The 13,635-nt window shown below is 44.9% G+C and overlaps 1 protein-coding gene across 2 annotated transcripts in view; it reads right to left on the bottom strand.

The window, feature by feature from the left end:
* Window positions 1-13,635, bottom strand: part of NUP210L (nucleoporin 210 like) — a 107,256-nt gene that overhangs the window by 65,829 nt on the left and 27,792 nt on the right. For both annotated transcript variants that reach the window (XM_040998940.1, XM_040998939.1), the window contains exon 11: window positions 115-252. In XM_040998940.1, the coding sequence (XP_040854874.1) occupies window positions 115-252 (138 nt within the window). The remainder of the gene's footprint in view (window positions 1-114; window positions 253-13,635) is intronic.

Below are 13,635 nucleotides of genomic sequence, written 5' to 3' on the forward strand. Positions count from 1 at the left end.
AACTGATTAGAAATAAAGGCAATAAAATTTGACATTAACCACATTTTAATAAATTAGGTTACCAGAGAAACTGTCTTAGCTCTCTGGGAATTCTTACATTAGAGAACACCATACCTGTACTTTATAACGATACAATGTCCCCACAGCATGATGAGGAAATGCCAGAAAGCTGGGTGTGAGCTTGATGGGAAAATAAATCTTGACTTCTTGTTGGTGTTTGATCAGAAATTTTACAGGCTTAATATGTCTAGTCTACAAAGAAAGGGGGAAAGGCACAAAGCAGATTTTATAAGGATTATTCTTAAATACACATTCACCTAGTCAAAACACAGCATCCTAATTAATTACCCAAGCAATTTCTACGTATAAAATAAAGACATATTCCTCTTTAGAGAAGAAGCACAGCTATCGGCTGTGATAATTTGCTAGGCCTCATCTGATCACAATGAAGAAAAACAGCTCAACATTTCCTGAAATGAGTCTACCAGTATAGGAATCTATAGTTCTTAGAAAGAAAAGACATTAAATACCCTTCAGTAAAGTTCATAAATTCTTTTTTTTTTAAGATTTATTTATTTTGGGCCGGGCGCAGTGGCACAAGTGGTTAAGTCCTCGCCTTGCACGCCCGGGATCCCATATGGGCGCCGGTTCTAATCCCGGCAGCCCCGCTTCCCTTCCAGCTCCCTGCCTGTGGCCTGGGAAGGCAGTTGAGGACGGCCCAAAGCTTTGGGACCCTGCACCCGCGTGGGAGACCCGGAAGAGGCTCCTGGCTTCGGATCGGCATAGTATCGACCCGTTGCGGCTCACTTGGGGAGTGAATCATCGGACGGAAGATCTTCCTCTCTGTATCTCCTCTCTGTATATCCGCCTTCCCAATAAAAAAAAAATAATAAAAATAAATCTTTAAAAAAAAAAAAGATTTATTTATTTTATTGGAAAGGCGGATGTACAGAGAGAAAGAGAGACAGAGAGGAAGATCTTCCATCCAATGATTCACTTCCCAAGTGAGCGCAACCTAGTGAGGGTCCCAAGGCTTTGGGCCGTCCTTGGCTGCTTTCCCAGGCCACAAGCAGAGAGCTGGATGGGAAGTGGAGCTGTCAGGATTAGAACCAGCATCCATATGGGATCCCGGCGTTTAAGGCAAGGGCCTTAACCATTACGCTATTGCGCCGGGCCTAAAGTTCATAAATTTTAAGATATTCCCCCTTTTATTTAAGAACAAAAATGGCGGGGGAGGGGTGAAATCTATACAGGTGAAATTAAAAAGATTTATTTATTTATTTAGAAAGTCATATTTGCAGAGAGAGAAAAGACAAAGACCTTCCATCACTCCCCAAGCGGCCACAATGGCCAGAGCTGAGCTGAGTCAATCCAAAGCCAGGAGCCAGGAGCTTCTTCTAGATCTCTCACATGGGTGCAGAGCCCCAAGACTTTGGGCTGTCCTTGATTGCTTTTCCAGGCCAAAAGCAGAGATGGATGGGAAGTGGAACAGCCGGGATACAAACTGGCACCCACATGGGATCCTGGCACATGCAAGGCGAGGACTTTAGCCGCTAGGCTACCATGCAAGGCCCTATACAGGTGAGATTTAAGTCCTCACAGAGTTAACACTGAAATTTCGTCTTTAAGTGAAAATTTAGATCTATATCTACCATTATCCTCCAAATGGTCCTAAAATATTCAACAGTCACATATCTGCAATGATGAATATGGCTTTCCCCTTATTCTCTCAGTTGTACTTATTTATTTGAAAGACAGAGTGACAGAGAAAAGAAGATAAACAGAGAATCTTGCACCCACTGGTTACAACAGCCAGGGCTGGACCAGGCTGAGGCTGAAGCCAGGAGCAAGCAAATTCATCCAGGTCTCTAGGTGGCAGGGCCCAAGCACTTGAGTCATTTCCCATGGATTTTCTGAGGCACATTAGCAAGGAGCTGGGATGGAAATGAAGCAGTCAAAACTCAAACCAGGGCCCGGTGTGGTGGCCTAGCAGCTAAAGTCCTCACCTTGAACGTGGCAGGATCCCATATGGATAGCGGTTGTAATCCTGGCAGCTCCACTTCCCATCCAGCTCCCTGCTTGTGGCCTGGAAAAGCAGCAGAGGACGGCCCAAAGCATGGGAGACCTGGAGGAAGTTCCTGGATCCTGGCTTTGGATCGGTGCAACACTGGCCATTGCGGTCACTTGGGGAGTGAATCATCGGACAGAAGATCTTCCTCTCTGTCTCTCCTCCTCTCTGTATATCTGACTTTGCAATAAAAATAAATCTTTAAAAAAAAAACAAAACTCAAACCAGTGCCCATATGGGATGCTGGCTTTGCAAAGTGGCAGTTTAACTTGCACCGATCCTGTGTCTTCATTCTCTGTCTTTTCTTATGTTTCTTCATTTTTAATTTTTTTAAAGATTTATTTTTATTGGAAAGCCAGGAGCCAGGAATCCCAGTGGGTCTTCCACACAGGCCATCTTCACATCGGCAGGCAGCTGGATGAGAAGCAGAGTGCTAGAGTCTACAATGGGTGGTCTGTTACAGGATTCAGTAATCCACTGCACCACAATTGCAGTTGTTTGTTCCTTTATCTGAAAGTAAGAGTGACAGAGATGAGAGACAGAGAGAGAGAGAGGAGGCAGATCTTACATCTGCTGGCTCATCATTCAAATAGGCACAAGGAGCGGATTTTATTCAAAAAGCAGATACTATGAGTAGCTGTGTCATACACCATGAAGAAATGGAATTCATAGTTTCAAAACTGATATAAGTCATTTGGGAAATGAAATGAAAAAGCAGGACCAATTAGGCTGACTATTAAACTTTTTATTTAAAAATAATTATAGAAAATAGTAAGTATTGGCAATGATCTGGAGAAATACAAAACTCAGCATTGTTGGTGAGATGTAACGTGGTACAACCACCATAGAAAAAGCACGGCAGCTCCTTGGAAAATTAAAGATGCCATATAATCCAGCACATCATTTCTTCTTTTTTTAATCCAGAAGTTATTACTTACTACTCTGTTTTAGGAAGACTTATTTATTTTTGTTGGGGAAGCCGAATTACAGAAAGAGAGACAGAATGAAGGATCTTCCACCCACTGGTTCACTCCCCACGTGGCCTCAACAGCCAGAATAGTGCCAACCAGGAGCCAGGAGCTTTCTCCAGGTCTCCCAGATGGGGACAGGGACCTAAGGAATTGGTCCATCTTCCACTGCTTTCCAGGCCACCAACAGGGCGCTGGATCCGAAGTGGAGCTCCTGCGATTTGAAACAGCATGAACATGGGATGCCACGTTGCAAGTGGCGAATCCACTTGCTACACAACATCAACTCCTTGAACAAAAAAATATTTCTTTTATTTGAAAGGTGGATTTTACAGAGAAAGTGCAGAGAGGCCTTCCATCTGCAGGTTCATTCCTCAAATGTCTGTAATGATCAAAGTTGAGCTGATCTGAAGCCAGTAGCCAGAAGCTACTTCCAGGTCTCCCACATGGGTGTAGAGATCTAAGGACTGGGCCATCCTCTGCTGCTGTCAGCATGAAGCTGGGTAGAAAGGGAAGCAGATGGGACATAAGCTGGTGCCCTAATGGGATGCTGGGACTTGCAATGGCTGCAAACCAAGAGTATTACATAAAGTTATCCTTTAGAGGGGCTTCTCCCTTTAACCTCTCTCTTACCCAAGATAAAGGGAAAAAAAATGTGGAAACAATGGTCTTACCCACTTTCCTGTAGCCCTTGACCCTTTGTGCCCTAATCAACTAAAATGATCAAAATTAAATTAAAAAAAAAACAAAAAGAACAAAGTTATCCTTCAGAAGCAAAGAATAACTAAATATTTCCCAGTCAAGTAAAAACAGAGTTCATCAGCCCCAGATCAGCCTTACAGGAAATTCTGCAAGGAGTCCTACATTAGAAATACCTGCAATGCCAGCGTGATGGTACAGTGAGTTAAGCCACCACCTGCAAAGCCAGCGTCCCCAGTCACAGCAGTTTTGGATCCTGGCACTCCACTATCTGCCTCCACTATCTGCCTCCTCGTGAAGGCCACTGGGAAGACAGTGGAACATGGTCCAAGTGCCTTGGCCCTTGCCACCCACACAGGAGCCCTGAACAGAGTTCTAGGCTTCTGGTTTCAACCTGCCTAATCCCAGCTGTTGCGGCCATTTGGGGAGTGAACCAGTGAATGGAACTGCTCTCTTTCCTTCTGTCTCTGTAACTTTCCCTCTCAAATAGTCAAGGCTTTGTGCTGTCCTCGAGTACTTTCCCAGGCTACAAGCAGGGAGCTGTAAGGGAAATGGAACAACTGGGACCTGAACCGGTGCCCACATGGGGTCTAGGCTCATACAAGGCAAGGATTTTAGCCACTAGGCTACCACACTAGGCCCTTGTTTGTTTCCTTCCTTCTTTTCTTTTCTTTTCTTTTCTTTCTCTCTCTCTTTTTCTTTCTTTTTCCTTCCTTCCTTTTCATTTTCTCCTTTCTCTCTCTTTCTTTCAAAATCAGAGTTATGGAGAGAGAGGAAGAGGAAGAGAGCAACTGAGAGAGAGATCTTCCATCTGCTGTCTTATTCCCCAGATTGCCACAACAACCAAAGCTGGGTCACACCAAAGCCAGGAGCATCTAGGTCTGGCAGGGACCCAAGCACTTTGGCCATCATCCACTGCTTTTTCCAAGCCACTATCAAGGAGCTGGATGGGAAGCAGAGCAGTCAGGGCTTGAACTAGGATGTCCCAGGCAGTGGCATTATCTGTTATATCACAATGCTGACCTGGTTTAAGCACATTTTAAAATGTATTTATTTATTCTTATTGGGAAGGCAGATTTTATAGAGAGAAGGAGACAGAAAGATCTTCCATCTGCTCGGGTTACTACCTAAATGGCCACAACGGCTTGAGCTGAGCCGATCCAAAGCCAAGAGACAGAAGTTTCATCTAGGCTGTCCTTGACTGCTTTCCCAAGCCATAAGCAAGAAGATGGATGAAAAGTGAAGTAGCCAGGCCTAGCACCAGTGCCCAAAAGGGACACCAGCACCCGCAGGTGAAGGATTAGTCTGCTGAATTACAGTATCAGTACCTGCCCCTCTAAATAATTAATTTTGTATTTTATTTCAATATTTGCTACAAAGATAAGGGATTGCAGACCATGTAGGTCTCTGATTAGTAATGGAAGGTCAGGGTGGGGGGAAGATAGGTGAAATAAATGATTCAGTTTTCCCTTCTGTGTCTGTATCATGGCAGGGGAAGAGGGGAGGAAGTATGCCACTCCTTGCTGTCATACCACATCAGCACCCAAGGTCAGAGATGGTCATTTGGTGTCGCCTTTCAGGCCCCAATGCAGGGAATAATATTCCAAGGGCATTACTTGAGTGATCATTATTGTTCTTAGAAGTTGTTGGCTTTGTTACACCAGAGTTGAGGAATTCTCTCTAAAGTCTGTTGGCTGACCTTGTCTACCTTATTTGGCCCACAGACTTAGATGGTTACAGAGCCTGGCTGGTAGTATTGTTCAAATTGTCCATCTTTCCATCTTTTGACAAGATATTCAGTCTTGTGTTGGCTTAGATAAGCTGGCTGTCTTGTCTTTCATGTTTGGGTATGTTCTGCATTTTTTTTAAAGATTTATTTTTATTGCAAAGTCAGATATATAGAAAGAGGAAAAGAGACAGAGAGGAAGATCCGATGATTCACTCTCCAAGTGACCGCAACAATTGGAGCTGAGCCAATCTGAAGCCAGGAGCCAGGAGCTCTTCCAGGTCTCCCACGCAGGTGCAGGGTCCCAAGGCTTTGGGCTGTCCTCGACTGCTTTCCCAGGCTACAAGCAGGGAGCTGGATGGGAAGTGGGGCTGCCGGGATAAGAACCAGCACCTATATGGGATCCTGGCATGTGCAAGGTGAGGAATTTAACCATTAGGGCTATCACATTGGGCCCTGTTCTGCATTCTTGCATGAGGGTCAGCAGCTGAGGTGGCCCAGTCCTGCCACATGTGCTCCGAGATCAGACCACATGTCTATGTGATTTTCCCTGAGGTTAGGGATAGAGCACAGTGGTCTCATTGGGGAACCCACTGAGGACCCTTCCCTGGGAAGTCTTCAGACCTTGTGCTTGTGTGTGCCAGCTGGTATAAGGTCAGGCTCAATCCACTGTTGTACCAACCAATGCATATAGCACTGCGTACAGCTGCTTTATCAATCCTGCCACTAGCCCTTGCTTTCCTACTCACTGGGAGGTGCTACAGCCAAGTTTGGGTGACCCTTAAAAGCCCCTACCTGGCCTGCTCCCAGCCCTGGTTTTTGCCCATGTCAGCAGGTGCTGCAGTTCAGCCTAGCATGACCCACCCACATTTCCAGTTCTTGTGCATACCAGTGGGCTAGTTGTACACTAGCCCAGTCCAGCCTGCTCCCTGCCCCAATTCTTGTGTACACCAACAGGTGTTAGCCTAGTCAGGGCAACCCCTACAAACCCCTACTATGCCCACCCCAGTCCGGGTTCTTGAATATGCTGCTGGGTGATATGGCCTAACTCAGCCTATTCCACCTCAAGTCCCGGCTCTTGTGCTCACCAGTGGGCTGCAGCCTTTCAGGGTGTCCCCAAAAATCCCCTACTTGGCCCGCCCCAGCCCCAGTTCTTGTGTGTGTTGGCAGGTGTTGCAATCTACCCTGATGTGGCCCACCCCCAGCCCTGACACTGAAGAGTGCTGTGGACTAGCTTGGCTGGGTTTGCTCCAAGTTCCAGTTCTCACTGGTGGATGCTGTAACCTAGTTGAGCCTGGCCCACTCCCATGGCTGGCTCTCATGTATCAGTGGCTGCTGCAATCTAGCCTGGCCCTAACCACCCCCAGCCTTGGCTCTTTTCACATGGGTGGGAACTTCAGCCTGACCCAGGGAATCTCTCCAGAGTCCCCTTTCCAGTCCATTCTGTCTCAGCTCCCTTGATTACCTATGGGTGCACCAGGTCAGCCAGTGGAATTTGGAAGGATTTCCTCAGCTTTGGAGCAACAAAACCCACAGCATCTCAGAACTACTGTAACTACTTAAGCAGTACCCTTGAAGCATGCTTCACATTCGGGGCCCTAGGATGACATCAAGTGGCCATCCCCATTCTCAGGTACTGATGTAGCTGGGCTGCTGGGAGCTGTCCTCCTCCCTCTCCCACTTCATTCTCCTAGATAAAGGAAGAAAAAAAAAAAAAGAGATTGGAAGCAGATGTCTCATCCACTTTTCCTCATTCTTCGATCCTTTTCACCCTGGTGGTCCATGTGGGAATACAACCTTCTCAATTATGTAAACATCATCAAAAATAAAATACATTTCTTAGAAAAAAAGTAGTGGAAGATGATATGAGTACTTGGGTCCCTACAGCGAAGCTGAAAACTTGGATGAAGCTCCTAGCTGCTTTAGCCTAGGTTAGCGCTGGTCATCTGGAAAATGAACCAGCAAGTGGAAGATCTCTTACTCTGTCCTTCTCTCTTTTAACTCTGCCTTAGACATAAAAAGGTATAGTATTTTCTTTTGACCTGTGTATACTTTCCTGTCTACTTAAAATAATCTCTAGATGACTCATAATACATAATATAATGCAGATGGCATGCAAATAGCTGCTGTAATGCATTATTGCAGGGGTGTGGAATGTCCAACCCATGGATCACATAAGGCTTGCAAAATTCTCTGGTCTGGCCCTATCAAGGAAGTTGTTCGCACGTCATAAAATTTAACAAATCTGCAGCAGGCTAAGTTTTAAGTTGATACTTTTCAATCCCATACAAATAATTGTATAAATGTCCAAATGACTCTTGGCAGCAAAAAGGTTAGCCACTTCTGGCATTGAATAATAGGGAAAGGCATCTATACATGTTCAGTATAGACAAAGTTACATTTGCCAATGTTTTCCATACATGGTTGATTTTATGCATGTGAACTCTCAAACACAAAGGGATGGCTGATTACATTTTGGTTTTCAAACTCACTTTTCTTCCCTGGGTGGCTCAAAAGACATGCATAAAATAGTTAACTATGAATCTATGCTAATGGGTATATGATGCGTAAAAATATAAGCTACAGGATGGGCTTTGTGGTACAGCATGTTAAGCCTCCCATATCAGAGTGACAGTTCAACTCACAATTTCTCTGCTTCTGATCCAGTTTCCTGTTAATGCAAATGAAAAGGCAGAAGATGATGGTCCTAGTGCTTGGGGTCCCTACCATCCTTATAGGAAACCAAGATAGAATTCCTGGCTCCTGGCATTGGCTTGTCCCAGTGTGGCTTTTGCATGTATTTGGAGGAGTAAACCAGCAGATGGAATATCTCTGTGTAACTCTGCCTTTCAAATTAAAAAAAAAAAAACAAAAACAGAAAAGACAAAGAGATGTAAGTTGTCACAATAACAGCACAAAGAGGTAGGAACAGAGCTCTGTAGGAATAGTTCTTGTGTATTACTGAAGCTAAGTTGGTATCAAACTAGATTGCTACAATTTTATTTAAGATTTATTTATGTGTTTATTTGAAATGTTGAATAACATATAAATAAGGAGAGATGGAAAGCAGGATCTTCCCACCCAATGGCTCACGTCCCACATAGCTGCACAGAGCCATTCTTCGATGCAATGCCAAGAGCATAAGCAGGAAACTGGTTGGGAAGTAGAGAGGCGAGGACTCAAGCCAGCATTCTAGTAAGAGATGCTGGTGTTACAAGCTACTGTCTGCAGTGCTGCCATAACATATGTGCCCTTTGCTCCACTTCTAATCCAGCTCCCTGCTAATGTGCCTGGAAGAGCAGTAGAGAATGGCTCAGGTGCTTAGATCCTTGAACCCACATGGGAGACCTAGAAGAAGCTCCCAGCTTCAGCCTGGCCCAGCCTTGGCCATTGTAGCCATGTGAGGAGTGAACCAGTGGATGGAAGTATCTCTCTCTCTCAATTTATAATTCTGTATTTCAAAGTAAATCATTAAAAAAAATTTATTTATTTTATTAGAAAGGCAGAAATACAGAGAGGAGGAGAGACAGAGAAGATCTTCCGTCCGATAGTTTAATCCCCGAGCAGCCGCAATGGCTAGAGCAGGGTCCCAAAGCTTTGGGCCGTCCTCGACTGCTTTTCCCAGGCTACAGAAGGGAGCTGGATGGGAAGCGGGGCCTCTATGGGATTAGAAGTATCGCCCATATGGGATCCCAGCACATGCAAGGCGAGGACTTAAACCACTATGCTATTGCGCCGGGCCCTCAAAGTAAATCTTAAAATGAGCTAAAATTGTAAAGTTACTACAAAAAACATAGGGATAAATCTTTGTAATATAAAGTAAGAGTCAACAAAAATAACAATAGGTAATAATTTGAAACTCAGGCCTGGCACAATGGCTTAATAGCTAAATGCTCATCTTGCAAGAGTTGGGCTTCCATATGGGTGCCGGTTTATATCCTGTCTGCTCCACTTCCCATTCATCTCCCTGTTCGTGGCCTGGAAAAGCAGTGATCCAAAGCCTTGGGACCTTGCACATGCATGGGAGACCTGGAGGAAATTCCTGGCTGCTGACTTCAGATCAGTCTAGCTCTGACCATTGCGCTCACTTGGGGAGTGAATCATTGGACGAAAGATCTTCCTCTCTGTCTCTCTTCTCTGTATATCTGATTTTGCAATAAAAATAAATAAATTTTTAAAAAGGAATTCTTACTACTAAACAATAAAAATAAGACATTTAAAAAATATATTTATTGGACCCGGCACGGTGGCCTAGCGGCTAAAGTCTTCACCTTGAACACACCAGAATCCCATATGGGCGCCGGTTCTAATCCCGGCAGCCCCGCTTCCCTTCCAGCTCCCTGCCTGTGGCCTGGGAAAGCAGTCGAGGACGGCCCAAAGCTTTGGGAACCTGCACCCGCGTGGGAGACCCAGAAGAGGCTCCTGGCTTCAGATCGGCATAGTATCGGCCCGTTGCGCTCACTTGGGGAGTGAATCATCGGACGGAAGATCTTCCTCTCTGTCTCTCCTCTCTGTATATCCGCCTTTCCAATAAAAAAATAATAAAAATAAATCTTTTTTTAAAAAAAGGAATTCTTACTACTAAACAATAAAAATAAGACATTTAAAAAATATATTTATTGGACCCGGCACGGTGGCCTAGCGGCTAAAGTCTTCACCTTGAACACACCAGAATCCCATATGGGCACCTGTTCTAATCCCAGCAGCTCCACTTCCCATCCAGCTCCCAGCTTGTGTCCTGGGAAATTAGTTGAGGGCAGCCCAAAGCCTTGGGACCTTGCACCTGTGTAGGATACCTGGAGGAAGCTCCTGGCTCCTGGCTTTGGATCGGTGCAGCACTGGCCGTTTTGGTCACTTGGGGAGTGAATCATCAGACGGAAGATCTTCCTCTCCTCCTCTCTGTATATCTCTGACTTTGCAACAAAAATAAATAAATCTTTTTAAATGTGTATATATTTATTAAAACTATAATAAATCAAGGGACAGACATTTGGCATAGCATTAAAAAAACAAAACACTTGGGACACAAGCATCCTGTTTTCAAGTGACTGGATTTTAATTCCTCCCTACTGTTAATTCTAGATTGTTATCTGTATTCGAGGAGGCAAGAGGTAATGATGGCTCGGTAACAGGGTCCCTGTACCACATGAACCTAAAAAAAAATCACTATACATTAAATATTTTTGGAATAAAATCTGGATATATTTGAATAATGAATGTAGATGCATGTCTGATCATAACCAACTCAAATACCACTCACTTATTTAGTCATTATTTATTTAGACCAAATATGTGCGAGTCACTCTGTTGACTTTAGGGAAATAGCTATGATAGCTAATTACTTTAGCTTGTAATCTAATGAGAGAAGCAAATATTAATATCAAAGTGTGGTGACTATAAACTTGTACATTGAGCTGTAGATTAAAGGAAGTAAAATTATGAAGGGGTGGGGAACAGCTGACCAAAAGCCTTTGAAATTGGCTCTGGCCCTGCTAGGCCAACTGCAGGCAGCACTTGAAATTTAATAAGACTACAGCAGATTAAATTCTTTAAAGATTTATTTATTTTTTTTGCAAAGTCATAGATATGGAAAGGAGGAAAAACAGTAAGGAAGATCTTCCGTCTGATGATTCACTCCCCAAGTGACCACAATGGCTGGAGCTCAGCTGATTTGAAGCCAGGAGCCAGGGACTTCTTCCAGGTTTCCCATGGGGGTGCAGGGTCCCAAGGCTTTGGGCCATCCTGGACTGCTTTCCCAGGCCACAAGCAAGGAGCTGAATGGGAAGCAGGGCTGCCAGGATTAGAACAGGCGCCCATATGGAATCCCAGCACGTGCAAGGTGAGGACTTTAGCCACTAGGCCACCGTGCCAGGCCCCAGCAGATTAATTTTAATTTTTATTATTATTATTATTTTTTTTATTGGAAAGGCGGATATACAGAGAGGAGAGACAGAGAGGAAGATCTTCCGTCCGATGATTCACTCCCCAAGTGAGCCGCAACGGCCGATACTATGCCGATCCGAAGCCAGGAGCCTCTTCTGGGTCTCCCACGTGGGTGCAGGGTCCCAAAGCTTTGGGCCGTCCTCGACTGCTTTCCCAGGCCACAGGCAGGGAGCTGGAAGGGAAGCAGGGCTGCCGGGATTAGAACCGGCGCCCATATGGGATCCCGGGCGTGCAAGGCGAGGACCTTAACCACTTGCGCCACCGCGCCGGGCCCAGCTGATTAATTTTTAATTGATCATTTTGTATGTCTCACTATGGAGGTAATACATTTCTAAATGGCCCTTGGCAGAAAATCGCTTGCCACAGTCCTGTCAGGCAAGACTGCAGAACCACGTGATGAGTGCAAGATCCAGCGTTGGGGATGTTCCTGTTCTGGAAAATGTTAACACCTCTCTGATGGGCTGCAATTCCCACTGGTGAGCATGAAAAACAAGGCAGGTGGCAGGTTTGGCCAGATAGGAGATGAATGGCATGAGTGTGGGCTAGATTGTGGTGTAAGTTGGATTGAGCTAAGTTTCAATGTCCATTGATATATATAAGAACTGAATGGGATGTGGGACAGGCTGGGCTGTTCTGCTGCATATACTGGCAAGCACAGCAACCAGGGCTGGGACCAGGTCTGGTGGGGTTTATTGGGGGTCACTCTCACTAGGATACAGGTCCTGCTAACGAACATGAATGCCGAGCATGTGGTGGGCAGGGTTGGACTAGGCTACAGCATCCATTGGTTTACCTAAGAGATGGGGTTAGAGATAGAACTGACCCAGTTTACAACTAGCAGTGTGTGTGTAGGCTGACATGGGTGACGAACTGTGCCAGACTTCGTACAGGCAAACACATAAAATAGTCAGGTGTGGGATCACCTCAGAGGAGCTTGCTGTGGGGATCCTCCCAAATGAACTGCTTGACTAAGAACTCCAACCATGGGGAGAATAGTAGGACCTATCATCTGACCATGGAGTGCATGTGTCAGAACTGGACTTTCTAAGTGACTAAGATGGAGCAGTGGATGGCATATCCAGATGCACATGGAGGATATGGCAGTCCACTGGGGACTGCACAGGACATGTGGTGCTATAGCAGAGGGAGGAGAGCAGAACAAATTGTTTAGCTACCCCTGCCAAGCATTGGCAGCAAATATCTCAGCAAATGGAGACTCTAGGGTGGACTGTGTCAGCAGATGGACCTTGGAAGGATTTCCTCATCCTTGGATCAGTGAGAGCGACAGCATTTCAGCACTATCAAAGCCACTGGGGCAGAATCCTCGGAACATGGCCCACCTCACAGACCTCAGGACGGCTTCGGGCGGCTCTTCCCAATCCCTGGGTACTGCGATGGCTGGGAGGCTGGGTGTGGCTTCTTCCCTAATTTCTTCCCTTCCCCCAGATACATAAGGAAGGAGGGGGGAATATTTGGAAAAAATGGTCTCACCCTGGCCAACTATGTAAACATCATAAAAAATAAAAGCTAAAATTAAAAAAAAGAAAGTTTGCCACAGTTGGTTTATAAAAACAAAAACCACAACAAATTAAAATTTAGAGAAACAGGAACGAGGGATGTTTTTAGGAACTTGAAAGTTCACTATTGCTCAATCATAGGAAAGGAAGAGTGACAAGAACAGAGGTTAGAAAAGCTGTCAGGAGCCAAGCATTTAGGTGGAGTCAGACTCCAATGCCTACAGATACTAGGTAGATAAGATTAAACTGGTTGTTGAGCTGTATATAAAATGACAGGGGATGGTATGGACTAAAGCAGGTTGAAAAGTAAAGTCTAAATGGAGCAGCCGCTACGTGTTTCAACTCAACATTGTCAAAGTTCGTGTTTTTTTTCCAGAAGATCAGAAATCTTGGGCTTTGTTTGGAATTTCTCAGTTGAAAAGAAATTTCCATGCCAGAATACAAAGCCATGCTGTCAGCTGAGAGAGGCTGCGAGTCACCAGTTTGTGACACTCACAGCAGCAGGCGCTAGAAAACCAGATTAGGAAGTTTAAACTTGACCTTAAAATCAAAGGGAAGCCACAGAATGAATTTAAACAGGTAAACATGGAATCAGTTTTGCAGCTTTTGAAATATCATTCTAGCTAGGGGGAAAACAGGAGGTAATAATGTCAGTTGCCAACCCAGCATGAAAGTCTAGACAAAAGAAGGGAAGATAGTAAAAAAAGTAACAAT

Source organism: Ochotona curzoniae, unplaced genomic scaffold (assembly GCF_017591425.1).
Source record: "Ochotona curzoniae isolate NIBS_2020 unplaced genomic scaffold, NIBS_Ocur_1.0 scaffold_1037, whole genome shotgun sequence".
NCBI lineage: Eukaryota > Metazoa > Chordata > Mammalia > Lagomorpha > Ochotonidae > Ochotona > Ochotona curzoniae.